The 17,377-nt window shown below is 35.6% G+C and overlaps 1 protein-coding gene across 2 annotated transcripts; it reads left to right on the top strand.

Annotated features, from left to right (window-relative positions):
* Window positions 1-3,383: 3,383 nt before the first annotated feature.
* Window positions 3,384-4,639, top strand: LOC149175525 (protein LURP-one-related 5-like). 2 transcript variants are annotated; one of them, XM_089422869.1, is made up of 3 exons: window positions 3,384-3,713; window positions 3,802-4,050; window positions 4,162-4,639. In XM_089422869.1, the coding sequence occupies exons 1-3, from the start codon at window positions 3,438-3,440 to the stop codon at window positions 4,291-4,293; spliced, it is 657 nt and encodes a 218-aa protein (XP_089278995.1). In that variant the 5' UTR covers window positions 3,384-3,437; the 3' UTR covers window positions 4,294-4,639. The 2 variants fall into 2 exon arrangements, with proteins under 2 accessions (XP_089278995.1, XP_089278996.1); XM_089422870.1 differs by having other exon boundaries at window positions 3,805-4,050.
* The last annotated feature ends 12,738 nt before the right edge of the window (window positions 4,640-17,377 follow it).

The raw sequence follows: 17,377 nt of genomic DNA on the forward strand, positions 1-17,377 counted from the left end.
TTCTATTCATGCACTTAGTACGATTTGAATCCTCCAAATACAATTATATTAGAAATGGTTGACAATCTAAATAGGTATGTTAAATAAATATAAGTTTGTAACATCTTCAATAATTATTTTTATTGTAAGAGAATTTTAGCTTATTAACTATAAAATTATTTTTTTTAAAGAGAAATTCACTACAGTAAAAATAAAGTTGATTTTGAAACATTTAGTTAAAAACTTGAAATACAAAATTAGTCAAAATAAGCGTTGATTTTTCAAAATGGTAATTGAGCACTTCATTATGCAATAAATCACCAGTTATTTTTAGTCAAAATAAGCTAGGGCACTCAAAAAAACAAAAATAGTCAAAATAAGCATGGGCTTTTCAAAATGGTAATTGACCACTTTATTATGGATTAAATCACAATCTATCTTTCTAATATTTAAGACATTTTTTTAGGGTGACATGATATATTATTCTTGTAAAGGAACACATGTCAAAGAAATTCATTTTGACAAGATTGTATAATTTCACAACATTTATTTCACATAAAATAAATACTAAGAAAGAAATAAAAAAACAACAACCCAATGAGATTGAAACTGGTTGAAGAAGGCAACTTACTTGGGACTTGAAAACTGGTAAATCTTGTTGATTTTGAAGTAAATGATGAGGGCAAGTTCAGTAGAAAGCTCCAATATTTATTTTTAGCGACTTATTTTTGGTTGTGGTGTTGTCTTCTAGAGTTATCACATACAAATTTTTGGAATCGACGTTTCAAACATTTTTCGTGGTTCGATTACAAAAATTTGTATGCAATGACAACACCATTTGCTATCTGTTTGCTTTAGAAGGTGAGTAGCAATGGCAGACCACCTATTTCCCAGTAGAGCATGAAGTTGAATAATAGTCTTCTATTCCTGCATGCTAAAATTTCCCCTTGATATTTGGTCTTAGATGGTTAGCCCAATGTAATCTCCAACTCTTTCTTATCTCAATGCCCAACTTTCCTCCAGCTTCCATGGCTGTGCTACAGTTTGTAAGTAATGAGCTTATTTTCTTCGGGTGTCCATGGGGGAGCCCTACTATTATTTCTAATTTGTTGTTACTTCTAATAAGCCTTATTTCTAATTTGGTGTTACTTCTTATAAGCCTTGGCAAAGATGTTTTCGAATTAAACACTGAAACTGCCCTTCACGTCACCAGTTGTTCCTCCGCTGCTTTTATTTCTCGATGGCACTTCTTCATCGATGTTGGAAGATGGCATAATGAAACAAGAGGGAGAGTGTGGAGCAATTGAGGGAAGCGTAAGGAACAAAAACAAGCCCACCACCCCTTTTCAGTGTTATACACACCAAAAAATACATGTATATTTTTAGTATTTTTTAACCACGTACTAGTTTACAATTTGATGGTTGGATTCACATTCTTGACGTAGACTGAGTTCCTTGAGTGTAACACCTAGATTACAATGTAGTTGTTCTTAGTTGCCTAGGGCGACATCTCCCTTCATAAATTTCAAATCTACGAAAAAACTATAGCCATAGCCAAATAATTTTTTATATGATTCAAATCTATGAAAGTGTGCTCCATTGCCATGTGAGCCAGAAGTATTATATTGATTTGCATTACAACACTTGGTTTAATCTGACTTTGGTGTTTTTAACTTAAAGAGAAATACTATAAATTTTGACAAATCCTAAATTAAACTTCAGAATTACAGTTTCTGATTTATGAAACACATCATATTTAACAGGGAAAATTTACAACAACTATCAAATACGTCTTAAAATATGAAATACATCCTGTGTAACTTCAAATTCGAGGCCTGATCCCTACTGTTTTTCCACGTACGGTTCTGCTTGCAATATCGCGTAAGAATATATCGTTTGTCATAATATTTATTATAACCTATTGCAGATGGCTCTTAACCATTTGCTCGACTAATATGTATTTAAATAAACCAATGATATTTAGAGTAGTCTTCTAAATGTCTATTTACATTTGCATGTGCTTCTTTGCTATTGGTTCATTAATTTCCATTTAGATAGCCTAGGCTAAAAGTTGGTTCATTAATGTCTATTTATAGACACCAACCATGTTCAATGTCCTCGTCTGAATGCCTATATTGTGTTGCGTCTGATGTCCAGCCATGCAGATTAATGGTTCCACGCTATATTCAACCGGCCCTTGTACGGAGAAAAGTATCATGAATTAAGCTTCTGATCACCATTAAGCCATGATTGTCATATATTAAGTATAAGAAGGCATCTTAATTTTATGGGAAAAGATTCGACGAAGATAAAGCGGAAATTTTTTTATTTTTTTTACTATCATATAATAATTTAATAATTAATAAATAAAAATAAAAATCTAGTTACCCAAAAACTTTGGTTTTTATATAAAACATTACACCCAGTCAGATTAAAACATATTCTCTATAACCTTGTTATATCTTCAATTAATATTTATGCAATATACCAACTATATATTTTATGTAATTCTATCGATGCTTAATCACATGTTGGAGTTACGTTATTTGTTCAATTACTGGTCATGACATATACCAGCTTTAATTAATGCACTTATGTTAATTTTATTACACATTATATGTGGCAGCGCGCTATCTGTTTCATTAGTGGATATGTAATTGTTTCATTAATGAATAGACAATTCATGTTTAATGTAGTTGTCATGAAGTTTACTGTAACGTGTTGCACTTTTAGGTGTTACGAACTGTAAAAGGTCCATACTAATTTGTGCGTCATGGAACGTGTTCCATTTTTCCATGATGTAATATCTCATTCATTAAAATTTCCATCTATCATCATTAGGTTAAAATTTAGAAGATAGATTATTTTTTTAAGTGAATGAATCTGTGTGAGAGGTATATATGCGTTAGTTTATGTGAATTTAGTTTTTCTTTTATGTTAAGCATCATGAAAAGGGTTAATAGTGAGTTACTTTTTTAGAAGCATAGCATAGCATAGCATACTAAAGATTTTGATTTATAGGGAATATTTTTCTAATCAACATTGAAAAGTATAAAATTTTCAATATATTTAAGAATCTATAATTGAAAGAAAAAAAAGACACTCAGCTTAGCTTGCTTAGGGCTCAACCCAATGATAATGATAGTTCTTCTTTGCTCAACCCAATGATAATGATAGTTTTTCTTTTCAGTATTAAAAAAATTATAAATACATTATAAAAACCCAAAATATAAATACATTATAAAAACCAAAAAAACACATCGAAAAGAACTACCTTATATCTTCCAGTATCTCCTTTTAAGTGGATATCTCAGTATGTACGTTAATGAGGAATAAATACTTATTCAGTGGCTTCTATAAAATACTTATATGACCACACAAGCTCCTCTATCGACAAGCTCTCTTTCTTTCGTGGAATTTTGGAGGCATCAATATTCCAAGGAAATTGGTAGGAAAGAATGATGCACCAAGTGTATCCGGGAGCCTCCCTTTCTCCCTTGCCCCGGCAAGGCCATGTTTTGATGATCAGTGACAACAAGTTTGTTGCACACAACGATTCTCCCGTCACCTTCACTGTGTGGAAGAAATCACTGGTCTTCAATGGCAGTGGCTACACAGTCTTTGATTCCTCTGGAAACCTGGTTTTTAGAGTCGATAATTACGCATATGATCCGAGACACCAGCTCATTCTCATGTATACTGCAGGAAACGTTCTTCTTACTTTGCTCCACAAGGTAATAAATTTTTATAATTCCGATATCGTGAAATTTGAGAACATTTTATGGATTTAAATATGTGGTTTGATTTTGTTTGTGGGTTTAGCAGAGATTAAGTTTCAACGATCGATGGGAAGCATACAGAGGTGATGGCTATGGTTGTGGGATTAAGCCAGTGTTTAGCGTCCTAAAGTCGGCGTTGACTCTCTTCTCGAGCAAACCCTCTGCCAAAGTAGTGTTAAACCCTACAAAGGGACAGAATACAAAGCTTTGCGATTATGAAATCGAGGGATCGCTCTGCAATCCAACCTCCTCATTCACAGTATTCGGCTCCTCTCGGCAGATTATCGCTCAGGTTTGCTCTTCTCCAATAAAACCTAAATTGGTTTATTCCATAATTTTCCTTCTCATAGGGTTAGTGAAATCCCTATCACGCAGTTATTCATTCACTGGTTCAATGGCGCAGGCAAAACGAAAAGTAGCGAAACCAGAGATCATGTTAGGGGAGGACGTTCTAAGTCTTGTGGTGCAGCCTGGAATCGATCAAGCGTTTGTCATGGGTCTCCTCATCGTATTCAATAAGATTTTCAGCAGGTAACAGTAACGAGGGACAAATTTGGAGAATAAAACTGATCTGCAAGATGTTCGTACGTAGCGTTAAGGCTTTATTATAGGTTGAGCTGGCGATTCGACCTACGATGGATTCCAACAAGGAACTCATTCTTCTTTTATATTATTCGGTCGATTCCCTGACACTGAATTGCCATTGAATTTCGACAGACGCAGGAATAAATATCTCCACCGTGTACAGATTGGTTTTTATGATCTGTACAGTGTAAAGTGGTAAATATACTTGATACTCTTCACTGAGGCAAATTTAATGGGTTAGGTTCTGTAATTATTCGCAAGTGCATCTCCGGATTTATCAATACACAAAAATTTTTTCCTTATCTGAGTTTAGGCAAACATGGCTAGAAAGGCGTATATATTTGTAAGATCAATAGGGCAAATCTGGATACGAAGGCATATTATGTCTTATTTATGTGATGTTTGAATTAATCCTAAAAATATGAAATTTATGGAAATTTATACCAAATTATTTTAAAATTTATACAAATGAAGATAATAGTCCTAAGATGCAGTGGTTAATTAAATATGGTGTTGTTATGTTTAATTAAATTATGAACAAAAAATACAAAATTATATATAAAATTTGTTATATAATTTTTAATTTATATTTTCGACATTCATTATTTTACCGTTAAGAGTTATATCTGTTACCTTTTTGTCTTTTGTCCCCCGTTATATCACAAATTACGCATCTCTACAGCAATAATGTCTCTACTTACGAAAGGAAACGCGTAAAAGGCATCATTGTGAAATTGACTCTCAAATAAAGTAAGGATTTTGTTTTTATTATTGGAATGTTATTAATGAAATCGAATCTATGATCTTATTTTTTTTTTAAGTTAATTTAAATTTCTATTATGTAGACTAAAAATATAATATAAATATAGTAAAAATTACTTGGAGTAAATTTTAAATTACGATTCAAAGTTGTTTAATTTAAAATTATATATAAATTAATTCCTATATCCTATAATATTGTATACTTCTTAAAAATTGAGATTTTATATTTGTTTTAATATTGGATAGCTTTATGGAGGGCAATGTATGTTAGATATTTGAAAGAAGAAATATGTTATCATTTCTTATATTCTTTTATATATTGTTTATAAATTGGTATAGATTCATCTTAATCATCGATTTGATGAGAGTTTAGAAGGATCAAATTTATTGAGATGGAAACTTTGTTAAAATGCAAAACTTGAAAAAAGCATTGTACATCCAAAGATTTAATCTCTATTCTCACCAAATAAATTCATGATTAAGATGAATCTATTTGTGTGCCATTTTGTCGCTAACATGTCACAAGCTTAAATCTTATGGGGAGGGATTGAGGACGGGAGCCAAATTTGAGGGAATTAAACTATCTTACAAAGCATCCAAGCTCAACCGATTTTGGGACAATTTTGGTGATAACATCCCACTCGTAGGCAAATCATTCTTCCATTGAACATTAGGGCTCGGGCTTGTCACAATTCTAGCGATAACATCCCATTGGTGGCCTTATTTTATTTTTTCAAATGATTTGTCGATTTTGATTGTTGCGGCTATACTTATGGGGGCGTAGGACCTACATTAGGGCTCATTTTAATTTTTTTAATAATTTATCCATTTCAGTCGCTACCACTATACCTATGGGACCTATGACCTACATTGGGGCTCATTTTGTATATTTTTAATCAATTTATCAATTTTGGTCACGACAACTATGTCATTTAGCACTTGGACTTGATCTTTGGACAATTTTGGTGATAGCATCCCACTAGTGGGAAAATCATTCTTCCATCCAACATTGGGGCTCATTTTATCTTTTTCTAAATAATTTATTGATTTTGATCCTACCACTATGCCTACGAGGCCTATCACCTAGGCCTACAACCTATCCTCCTTTCTGTAGTCTAGGTTACTTCTGGGGCATTGAACCTTGGATCTCTTAATTTACATGATTTCATATCACTTCGATAACCAATTGAGCTACCTGGTTGGGACATGGTCATCTACATATTTTATTTATGATGGAGAATGAAAGTGAAATATTTTTACCACATCTCTGTTATCCGCAATTGTAATATAACAAAGAACCATTGAAACAATGAGAATGAGATTATTGATGGTTTATAATGTTTTTAGTTAAAACTAACTAGATTTTTATTTATTTTTATATATAGACGAATTTTATTGATTCAAATAACATTTTATTTTTATTTTAAAAAGAAAACATGTCATTTAAAATGTTGAGTACCAAAGGAATTACACATTTCCCTCAAAGTACAATGTAGAATGTATTTGACATATTGCTCACATTGCAATCAACACCCTCCAAAACTTTTCTCACACTTGAATTTTGGAGTCTATTGAGGATCTTATGATCTGTCCTTGGTCACTTCATTGTCGATTGATGTTTTCTGAAAAGCTTAGGTCTTCTTCATGGATTTTTTGTAGTGGTTGCAACACCCTCTGGAATTTTGGCTTGCATCTAATTTCAGAGCCTTCCTTGGTTTTTCCCTTGATGTTTGCAAACACTCTGGCTCATCCCATGAGCTCGTGTAGAGTCTTTACACCCTCTTTGCTTGACCATTCACCGGTTTTCTTTTAACATGTTGGTTGCAATGTTATGCTTGCAGTTTTGTTCTGGCAATGTTCAAGGTCTGTCTTCGTGTGTACAAGTTGTATTCACTATGTGAGAATCTGTCGCACTCACATAGAAAGTTGTATGCAATGTCACACAAGTGTTGTCACGATCGTTCAACGATCTATCCCAAGTGCTGCACTTGTCGCTCGCACCTTTTAGTCAGCCACACTGAGCATATGTTGTCTTGTTGATTTGAGGTGTCTCATCATCAGGTCATGTTGAGTGTGTGTTTGCAAGGTCATGTATACACAATTTCACTCACTCACACACAACCATTTTTCCAAAATATTGTTTGATCATACCACCCTCTATCAGTCGAACCTCCGCTGAGATGCACTACATAGTCTCAACCCTCAGTGACCAAGTACTGATACCCATAATTATGTAGATATTGTGACTTCCTCCCAAGAAATCTGCACTCTGCAATCCTGGAATCAACCTGGTTGACTCTCACCTAGAACAACACAAAATTTTTCCAAGAAACTATCTCAATCTACGTTGCCTACAAGCCTATCCATCAAGCCTCATGCTAGTCAACTAGAGAGTTTGACTAGGTAGTGACCTTGGGCTCCACTCCAAAAAATTTCACAGAAGTTGTGAGCATGCTCTCCTCTACTGACTGAAGAAATTGCGTAGACATGAGGGATAGGCCCCCAATGCATATCATTACACTATCTCTAAAAATTACACAATTCTGTCAATGTCTCCCCCTATCAATTGACCTACTACTCCTCATAAAAATTGTGCATTTATCTTGAACCGTCAACCAGCTGCCCAACACTGTGCCCAGCACAGAAACTACATAGACATGTCTTGCATGACTTCCTCCTAGTTCTGCACAGTTTTGGCTACCATGCAACCTTAGCTCGCTCCCAACCTCCCCTGATAATCTGCACAATTTTCATAGTTGGTGCTCCCTGCTAGCCTCACTACCTTACCTACAAAAATTGTGCGGTTCTGCCTCCAAGCTGAGCCTGATCCCGCAAAATGTCACTGTCGTTCCAGACTACTCCAACTAGCTTCTCAGTGACCTCTACACAATTTTTCTTGACTGTTCCCTGAAGCCCCGCATCTTGGCTTCAAATGTGCTTTGTACATTTTCAAAACCTTGCCCTCTCTCCGAGTCTCCTACACCTGAAAACGAAGGATGATGAATCATGGTAGACTAGGATATTCATGGATTTGACATCCTCTCATCATGACTGATTGTAGATATAGATACATGGATGAGAAATGCTGCAACGACAAATGGGATGAGCAAGGAGCTCATGCTAGAAGAGTTGTTCGTGAACGGATGAACACGCGAAGAATTCCAAGTTACAACGAAGGGGATCCATGCACATGCAACATCGAGCAAGCACTAATACCATTGAAGGCTCCACACACCTTACCATGCGGAGGTGAGGCTATGATACACGAAGAGCACACTCATCACTTAGCAACACAGCAGCTGGACACAGACACTACAATCAACATGAACATACCAGCAATGTCATGTCAAGTCATGCCATGAGTTATCTTAGTCACATAACTACTGTGTGCCATACTACTGTAATAAATGTATTCTAATGTGGAAGTCCAAGAGACCCGCATATGATGTTGAAGAGTCATGTAAGTCAAAAAGTCATGAAGGAAGTCGAAGAGTCACAACGATCAAGCTTCCCCTTGGCTATATATACCCCTCATTTTTACATGGAAAGGAACTTTCACCTTGGATCCTCCCACATAGCCTTGAGAGTCTGTAGTATTTTCTTCGAGGAGTGAGCAGTGGCTCCAACACCCCACTATCGAGGTTAGTAATGTACGGTGTACAGATGTGTCTTGGAACTTTCTCTTAATTTAGAAGCATGTTAATAGGCCAGCATGCTTTCACACATGTATTGTATTCATTTGTAAGACTATTCTTTCGATGCTTGTGATTTAGGTTGCTTTAACCTTTATTAAAACAATTGAACTATTTTTTTTTTTTAGTGCATATGTTGTTGAAAATGTGTTGTATCAGTTGTTAACGATGTCTCGCCTATGTGGACTATTCCATCAGACACTCAACAGATTCATTCTCATAAACTTGTTATAACACTGTCGCACTCGTGTCGAGTATTCTACTCGGTGTTGTACGTGCTATATGTTCAATGTGTGTTTGTGATTGTCGCATCCGTGTGGAGTACTCCGCTGGAAGCTGTGCATGTCCAATTATGTTATGTGTCTCTAGTACAGTTGGGAATATTCCCTTTCAACTTGATACACACTTTGATCCTCTCCCTCTACAGTGAAAGAAATTAGCCATAATTTACACTCAGCACTCACCAAGCACACAGACCTCGTTGTTTGATGACTAAGTATACCACTCGCATGTGTTGACCAGAAAGAGCTAAGGCATATCATTAACATAATGGAAACCAAGCCATCACAATGGATGGGACTCCTACATCGCACAATGTGAGGTCTAGTTGGGACTTCATATAGCGGATATCCTATGAATGTTGGTGGGTCCAGCACCATCAACATTTCTGGGGATAGAAGGAGGGGTGCCAGTTGTTTATCGCTGAACATCCTCCCACTTGCACTCGTCAATCATCTGGTAGAGGCAGTATATCACACTCCCTCTCACCTACGTACAACTATGAAATTGGTTACTCCTCACCTCCTAGATATGAAAATGAAATTTCATATCAACACCTCCACTCTATCCGTCCCATCACCCGTCAGTTTTCCAAAGCAGTCAGACTGATCCCAAGAATACAAGATCTTCCATATTCATTAAATAAGAGAAAGACCACTCCTAGAGGAATTGTTGTCTCATTAGTGGAAGAAGAAGTTCTTGCCACACTTGAAGGTCTAGCAGATGTTGTTTATAATAGAGAGGAACCTCGATTCTTCCGACAGGGAGAATACGACACCCTTGTGATCCTGGGCTCATACTCTGGTAAAGGAGGCGAAGTGGAAGGTAGCAGAGGAGGTGGAAGTAGAGATGAACCAACAGACTTAGAGGTGGAACCATTAGAGTCTGAAGAAGAGGAGGAGGATGAAGAAGAAGAAGACATGACTGACCCAAAATTGGAATGGATGACTTAGGGACCATTGGATCTCCCGAGTGCTTTGCACAGGATGCCAAAGCATTCAGAGAGGATGTTGACAAAGTATGACCCTGATAGAATAATAGTGAAGGAAGAAGACCACTTGGACAACTTCTACCTACAGCTACAGACACATGAGGTAAGGTACAACAATGTTGCATGTAGATTATTTTCATATACCTTGGATGGTCGAGCAACAGTATGGTATGACAGCCTTCCTGTCAACTCCATCCAAAATTCGGCTAGGTTTAAAATTATGTTTTTGGAAAAATTTGCTAATGACAAGACCTCTACCATGTTGCTCAAATAGTTGGGCAATCTCAAGATGGATTTGAAATAGAAAGTGAAGGACTTTACTCCAAGGATTTTATGCATCTTGAATAAGTTTACAGTAGACACAAAATGCCATGACTCCATCACTATTGACTATTTTGCATTTGAACTGCCAACTAGTATTGTGCAGTTTGTCATGTGAGTTGCGAAACTAATGTTACTTGTTAATTGCAAAGAGTCAATTGTTGTGGAAAAGGACCTATGCATGATTGGAGTCATCAAGGATGATGAACTAGAAAAAGACTCCAAAGATACGAGAAGGAATCCCCAAGTTGCTACGAGTAAGGGGAAAGACAAGGAAGCAAGTGACCTTGAAACCCTTACTTGCCTTGTCCAAAACATGACAACTAAGGTGTCTGAGCTAACGAAATGAATTGTCGAGACATCTACGAGTAGTTGACCTCCCAGACAACTGAAGAGGAGCATGTCATCAGGAAACAGTAGCTTCCCAGCTGAAACAGTGTAGAACTCCAGCTTAGTGTTCCAGACTAAAATGTGTGTGAACTCCAAGTTTTGCTCATTCCATGAAGACCGTCGCCTGAAAGGAATTTTTTGGAATGGAAAGAAGTTGCGGACTTAGTGTGCAACATTTTGACAAACATGGTAAATAATGCACATTGTCAATCAGAAGATGAAGACAATGAAGAATATGTTGCATCTAATGAGCCACTAGGTACTGGGCAGGTGATCAACATGTATCAATGCTTGCATGCAACCACGCCTAGAATTTGATGTCCCATAGGAAATATTTCATATTTTAAGATGTATTTGATAGTTGTTGTAAATTTTTACCCATCAAATATGACGTGCTTCATAAATCAGAAACTGTCATTTTGACATTTGATTTAGGATTTGCGCCGTCAAAATTTATACTACACTTCTTTAAGTTAAAAACACCAAAGTTAGATTAAACCTAGGGTCATAACGCAAATGCATACAATACCTCTAGCTCACGTGGCAATGGAGCCTGGCACACTTTCATAGATTTGAATCGTATAAAAAATTATCTAGCTATAAATTATCTGGCTATAGTCTTTTTGTAGATTTGAAATTTATGAAGGGAGATCTCAATCTAGGCAACTAAGAACAACTACATTGTAATCTAGGTGTTACACTCAAGGAATCGACCAACCAATCTATGTTAAGAATGTGAGTTCATCCATCAAGCTGTAAGCTAGTACGTGATTGAAAAATAGTAAAACTATACATGCATTTTTTGGTGTGTATAACACTAAAAAGGGGTGGTGGGATTATTTTTGTTCCTTAGGCTTCCCTTAATCACTCCACACTCTCCCTCTTGTTTGATTCAGTCATCTTCCAACATCGATGAAGAAGTACGATCGATAAATAAAAGCAGTCGAGAAGCAACTCGTGACGTGAAGGGCAGTTGCAGTGTCTAATTCGAAAACATCTTTGTCGAGGCTTATCAAAAGTCACACCAAATTAGAAATAATGGTAGGGCTCCCTGCTGTGAAAAAGTTGGGCTTAAGAAGGGCCCTGGACACCCAAAGAAAATCATAAGCTCGTTACTTACATACTGTAGCATAGCCATGGAATGGTAGAATGATGGGTGCTGAGATAGGAAAGATCTGGAGATTACATTGGGCTACCTATCTAACTCCAAATATGAAGGGGAAAAATTCAGCGTGCAGGAATAGAAGACTATTATGCAATTTCATGCTCTAGTGGGAAATAGGTGGTCTGCGATTGCTACTCACCTTCCCAAGCAAACAGACAACAAAATAACAATGAAAAGGGGTAAGCAATAGGTGGACCTTAAACTCATTCAAAATAGTAGTCACTTTCATGCTATTTTCTTTCTTTTCTTGAAAAGCAAGGACAGTTATTGATTTGAGGCTCTTTCCATCTATATTATGTGTGGTGTTGTCTTCTCTAGTCATTGCATACAAACTTTTGGAATCGACGTTTCAAATTATTCTCGGTGGTTCATGAACCACGAAAGATGGTTTGAAATGTCGATTCCAAAAATTTGTATGCGATAACTCCATAAGACAACACCACAACCAAAAATAAGTCACTAAAAATAAATATTGGAGTTTTCTACTGAACTTGCTCTCATCATTTACTTCAAAAGCAACAAGATTTACCAATTTTCAAGTCCCAAGCAAGTTGCCTTCATCATTTACTTCAAAGTCAACGAGATTTACCAGTTTTCAAGTCCCAAGTAACTTGCCTTCTTCAACCAGTTTCAATCTCATTGGGTTGCTGTTTTTTTTATTTCTTTCTCAGTATTTGTTTTATGTGAAATAAATGTTGTGAAATTATACAGGCTTGTCAAAATGAATTTCTTTGAAGTTCTTGTGATTTATTCCATAATAAAGTGCTCAATTACCATTTTGAAAAGCCCATGGTTATTTTGATTATTTTTGTTTTTTTGAGTGCCCTAGCTTATTTTGACTAAAAACAACTTGTGATTTATTGCATAATGAAGCGCTCAATTGCCATTTTGAAAAGCCCATGCTTATTTTGACCATTTTCTTTTCTTGAGTTCCTTGGCTTATTTTAACTAATTTTGTATTTTGAGTTTTTAATTAAATGTTTTGAGATCAACATCATTTTTACCGTAGCTAATTTCTCTTTAAGAAAATAACTATATACTTAATAAGCTAAACTTCTCTTACAATAAAAATAATTATTGAAGATGTTACAAACTCATATTAATTTAACATACCCATTTAGATTGTCAACCATTTCTAACATAATTGTATTTGGAGGATTCAAATCGTACTAAGTACATGAATAGAATAAGTGATGGTATTGTCTAGGGCAATGTTTAATAGGGAGGATTTCTTTGTGTAATTGGTTGGGCTATATATCTTGTCTATAATGTGGACAGTAATAGCTTGTGATTTATTCCATAATAAAATGCTCAATTACCATTTTGAAAAGCCCATGCTTATTTTGATTATTTTTGTTTTTTTGAGTGCCCTAGCTTATTTTGACTAAAAATAACTTGTGATTTATTGCATAATGGAGCGCGCAATTACCATTTTGAAAAGCCTAGGCTTATTTTGACTATTTTCTTTTTTTGAGTGCCCTGGCTTATTTTAACTAATTTTGTATTTTGAGTTTTTAATTAAATGTTTTGAAATCAACATCATTTTTACCGTAGCGAATTTCTCTTTAAAAAAATAATTATATACTTAATATGCTAAACTTCTCTTACAATAAAAATAATTATTGAAGATGTTACAAACTCATATTAATTTAACATATCCATTTAGATTGTCAACCACTTCTAACATAATTGTATTTGGAGGATTCAAATCGTACTAAGTACATGAATAGAATAAGTGATGGTATTGTCTAGGGCAATGTTTAATAGGAAGGATTTCTTTGTGTAATTGGTTGGGCTATATATTTTGTCTATAATGTGGACAGTAATGTGAATGTAATCTTTTAAGATGAGGAAATCATAGGCTCATATTTTCGAAATTATTAAAATGATTAGTTAATAGTGTTGAAATGTAGATGATGAGTTGATTACCTCGTAGATAGATTAGATTGCAGAGTTTACCTCGTAGATTACAAAGTTTTCTTAGTCTTGACATTTTTGAGCATCATGGTTTTAGGAATAATCTGTTCCAAATATGTGTAATGGATATCAAATTAGTTGAAAGGATATACAAATATTTTAAAAAATATTTAGCTATCATTACTGGATTTATTATTCAAGTAGTTCATAGTTGGTTGAAAGTGCACTTATAGGGATTAAAGTTATCTTGGTATAAATAAAGAATTCATTAAATAAAATATGTAGTGAGTAAATAAAGATGTGTGTGTCCATCTCTAAATAAAATGTTTGGTGAAAGTAAGTTATTAAGAAATAGTTAAACATGTAATTATATGTTTAATAAATTTGACAAATGTAGTAGATTAATGGATTTAAATAAATTATAAAAAGTGATAGTAGTTAAATTCTCGATATTTAAAAAAAATAACTCTATCTCATTTACTTGCAGTTGAGAAACCTCACCATATTAGGTATATGGCTTTCTTTAGTTTCTTTCACATGTCAAAATTTATGTACATAATCAAAATTATTAACTCCCAAAGGCTAAAAAGCTTTATAAAATCTTTAAAATATGGTTGTACACTAGGTGGAAACACATATGCTAACTTAGGAAGAAACAAGGCACTCTAACAAGGAGATTAAAGGAAGTGGAGACATGGTGAAACACATATGCTGAGAAGAAACAAGGCACTCTCATAGGGATATTAAAGGAAGTTGAGATGAAGGAATAGTTGTAAGAGAATTTCTAGATATGGGGAAGTTGACACTCACAAATTTAAATAGAATGTAAAATGAAAGGCATGAAAAATGCCAAAACGTCATCAAATTTTCATTTGATGGGTAGAGGGAATTTGAAATTCTAGGCCTACATGCAATGCATAAAAGGAAAATCGATAAGCAACCACAAAAGAAAAGTGGTCGATATAATCTGAAAAGCCAAGGGGCTCACCCTATGATTGGGGAGATGCAAGAAAAGCCTGAACTGTTGAGGAAGGTTGATCCACGAGCCATTCGAAAGTAGAAAACACAAAGCCAACCCAGGAAGATAACTGCAAACGAAAGTACATCGATGAGCAGTAAAATTCAGAACACTCCACCGGATAGTGCAAACATGAGTCTAACCCTAGACATCTCATGAGTTTACCCGCTCTTCACTACAATATTATGGAAAATATGAAGAAAAATCATGCAAGCATCTCTTTGTTCGAGAGAGATAAGATCTAGGGTCAACGAGATATTTTGTTGCATGCATTGGCAAAAAAATCCACATACAACACAACCTCTACTTGCAAGGGAACAAGAACATCTCTTGGTTCACTATCAACTATGTTCAACACACTCCGGATGGAAGAAGCAAACTCTGTATTCCCTCCATTCTTTCTTTCATTTGAAAATTTTAACTAGAATGTTCACAACTCTTTGGTTGACTCTGGTGCATAATCCAACTTCCTGCCACTCCCCATTGCCAAGTAGATCAATGCCCAATGGAGAAAGACATATGTGCAGATCATCCAACTAGATAAAAAATTCATACCAACCATTGGTGAAATTTAAGACGTGATCATCCGATTATCTCATGAAAGCCAAGTTCACCAATGCATCAACATTGTTATTGTAGACATACTAGAAGTGTATGGCTTAGTTCTTAGCAAAGTCTAGACTAGCAAGTTGAATGGATACTTTTCCCTAGACTAGTCACACTTATGGCTTCCATACCAGGGCAAAAGAAATCAGATCCAGGTGTTACCCGAGAGTTACATGAAGCATAATGTCACTGCCATCAATGCTGAGAATGAATTGTTGGATTTCATGGAACTCATGTTTGGAAACAGCCTCTTGGAAACACAACTAGGTTGTTATCTCGCACAGCCAGCTACAACCCCACTAGACATACAGTTGGGTCTCCCTCCTTGCCCAACTGATGGAAATGAAACATGTATAGTACACTGTAACACTAGTAGCAGTAGCAATGGTAGTACTAACACATCATGTGGTCTGTGTACAGATGAGTTGTGGACCATATATTCTGATGAATCAAAGACACAGGATGGCTCTAGAACTGGGTGTGTCTTGATAGACCCAAAGCATAGGAAACACTTGCTCTCAAGTCGATTGGAGTTCGAGTGCACGAGCAACACTATTGAATATGAAGCACTTGTATTGGGCTTGCACAAATCCATTAACCTCAATGTTGTCACACTCAAAGTGCTAGGTGATTCAGAAATTGTGGTATGACATGTACGTAACACCATACACTGTTTTTCACTTCATCCCAAAAGTTATCAGCAAGAGGTATGGTGACTAATATCTAACTTCCAAGCTTTCAATATCATTACTGTGCCAAGAATGCGTAATGCAACTAACGATGCCTTAGCTAATACAGTTGCTAGGATAACACTGCTTAGGGATAGGTTTACTGTTGAAATTTTTTATAAGCCTTCTATCCTAATAACATAACTAATTTACATTTTCTTACAATTATCAATATATACTGCACTTCATGGCCAACATTTATGTCTTCAAGGATGCAACGATTGATGATGATAAGCATGAGCAGTATCTGTAAGCTGAAATTGATGACAAGAAAGGAAACCTCATCCCTAAGGGTATGGTATCTCTCAAAAAGCTCTATGACTTGCAGAACCACTTCAGGGAGCCAAGGAATAGAAAAACCTACAACTCCACCATGATACATGAACATATCAACTTGAGAACAGAACGATATCTGAAGTTCATCAATCTTGGTATGTGTTGCACACCGCAAGTGTGGAAAGTCTTTGTCGACTTGTTTGAACAATACCGGGATGTGTTCACATGGACACATGATGATTTGAAAACATATGACCTGAGAAGAATCCAACATATGATTCTGGTCAAAGAAAGGGTCAATCCATTTCAAGAGAAGCTCATAAAGTACATCCGTCACTTGAACCCCTCATATAGAAAGAATTGGCTAAGTTGTTGGATGCTCGGATCACTTATAGCGTTCAACATTTTACGTGAGTTTCTAATTTGGTTCCAATATGTAAGAAATCATGGGAGATCCACTTATGCATTGATTTCAAAAACTTGAAGCATGGCCCAGACAAAAACAACTACCCCATCCCATCAATGGAACCTATTTTACAGACAATATCTAGAACAAGAATGTTGTCTTTGCTCAATGAACTTTCGGGATACAACCAGGTTCTGGTAGTGGAACCTAATAGATTGACACTGTTTTAGGGAATCTTGGCCCACACATGTACCTTCTACAATCACTTGACGAGAGGATTAACAACTTCCCTGTCAACGACCAAGACTTAAAGCACTACTTTCAGTAAGTCGGGGTTGGGCCCCGCATGATGTACAGAGTCTGTTTACTTCTTATTGTCTTTTCACTTTACTTTTTCTATTTTTTCTTCTTTTTGTTTTGTTAGCTTAATATCATGTTATTTTTGGTTTTGTCAATAAGTGTTTCCCTCTACTAAGTTATAGC

The sequence above is a fragment of the Pinus tabuliformis genome, chromosome 4_1, assembly GCF_031772625.1.
Source record: "Pinus tabuliformis cultivar Carrire ecotype Pingquan chromosome 4_1, CPIR1, whole genome shotgun sequence".
In the NCBI taxonomy this organism is placed as follows: Eukaryota; Viridiplantae; Streptophyta; class Pinopsida; order Pinales; family Pinaceae; genus Pinus; species Pinus tabuliformis.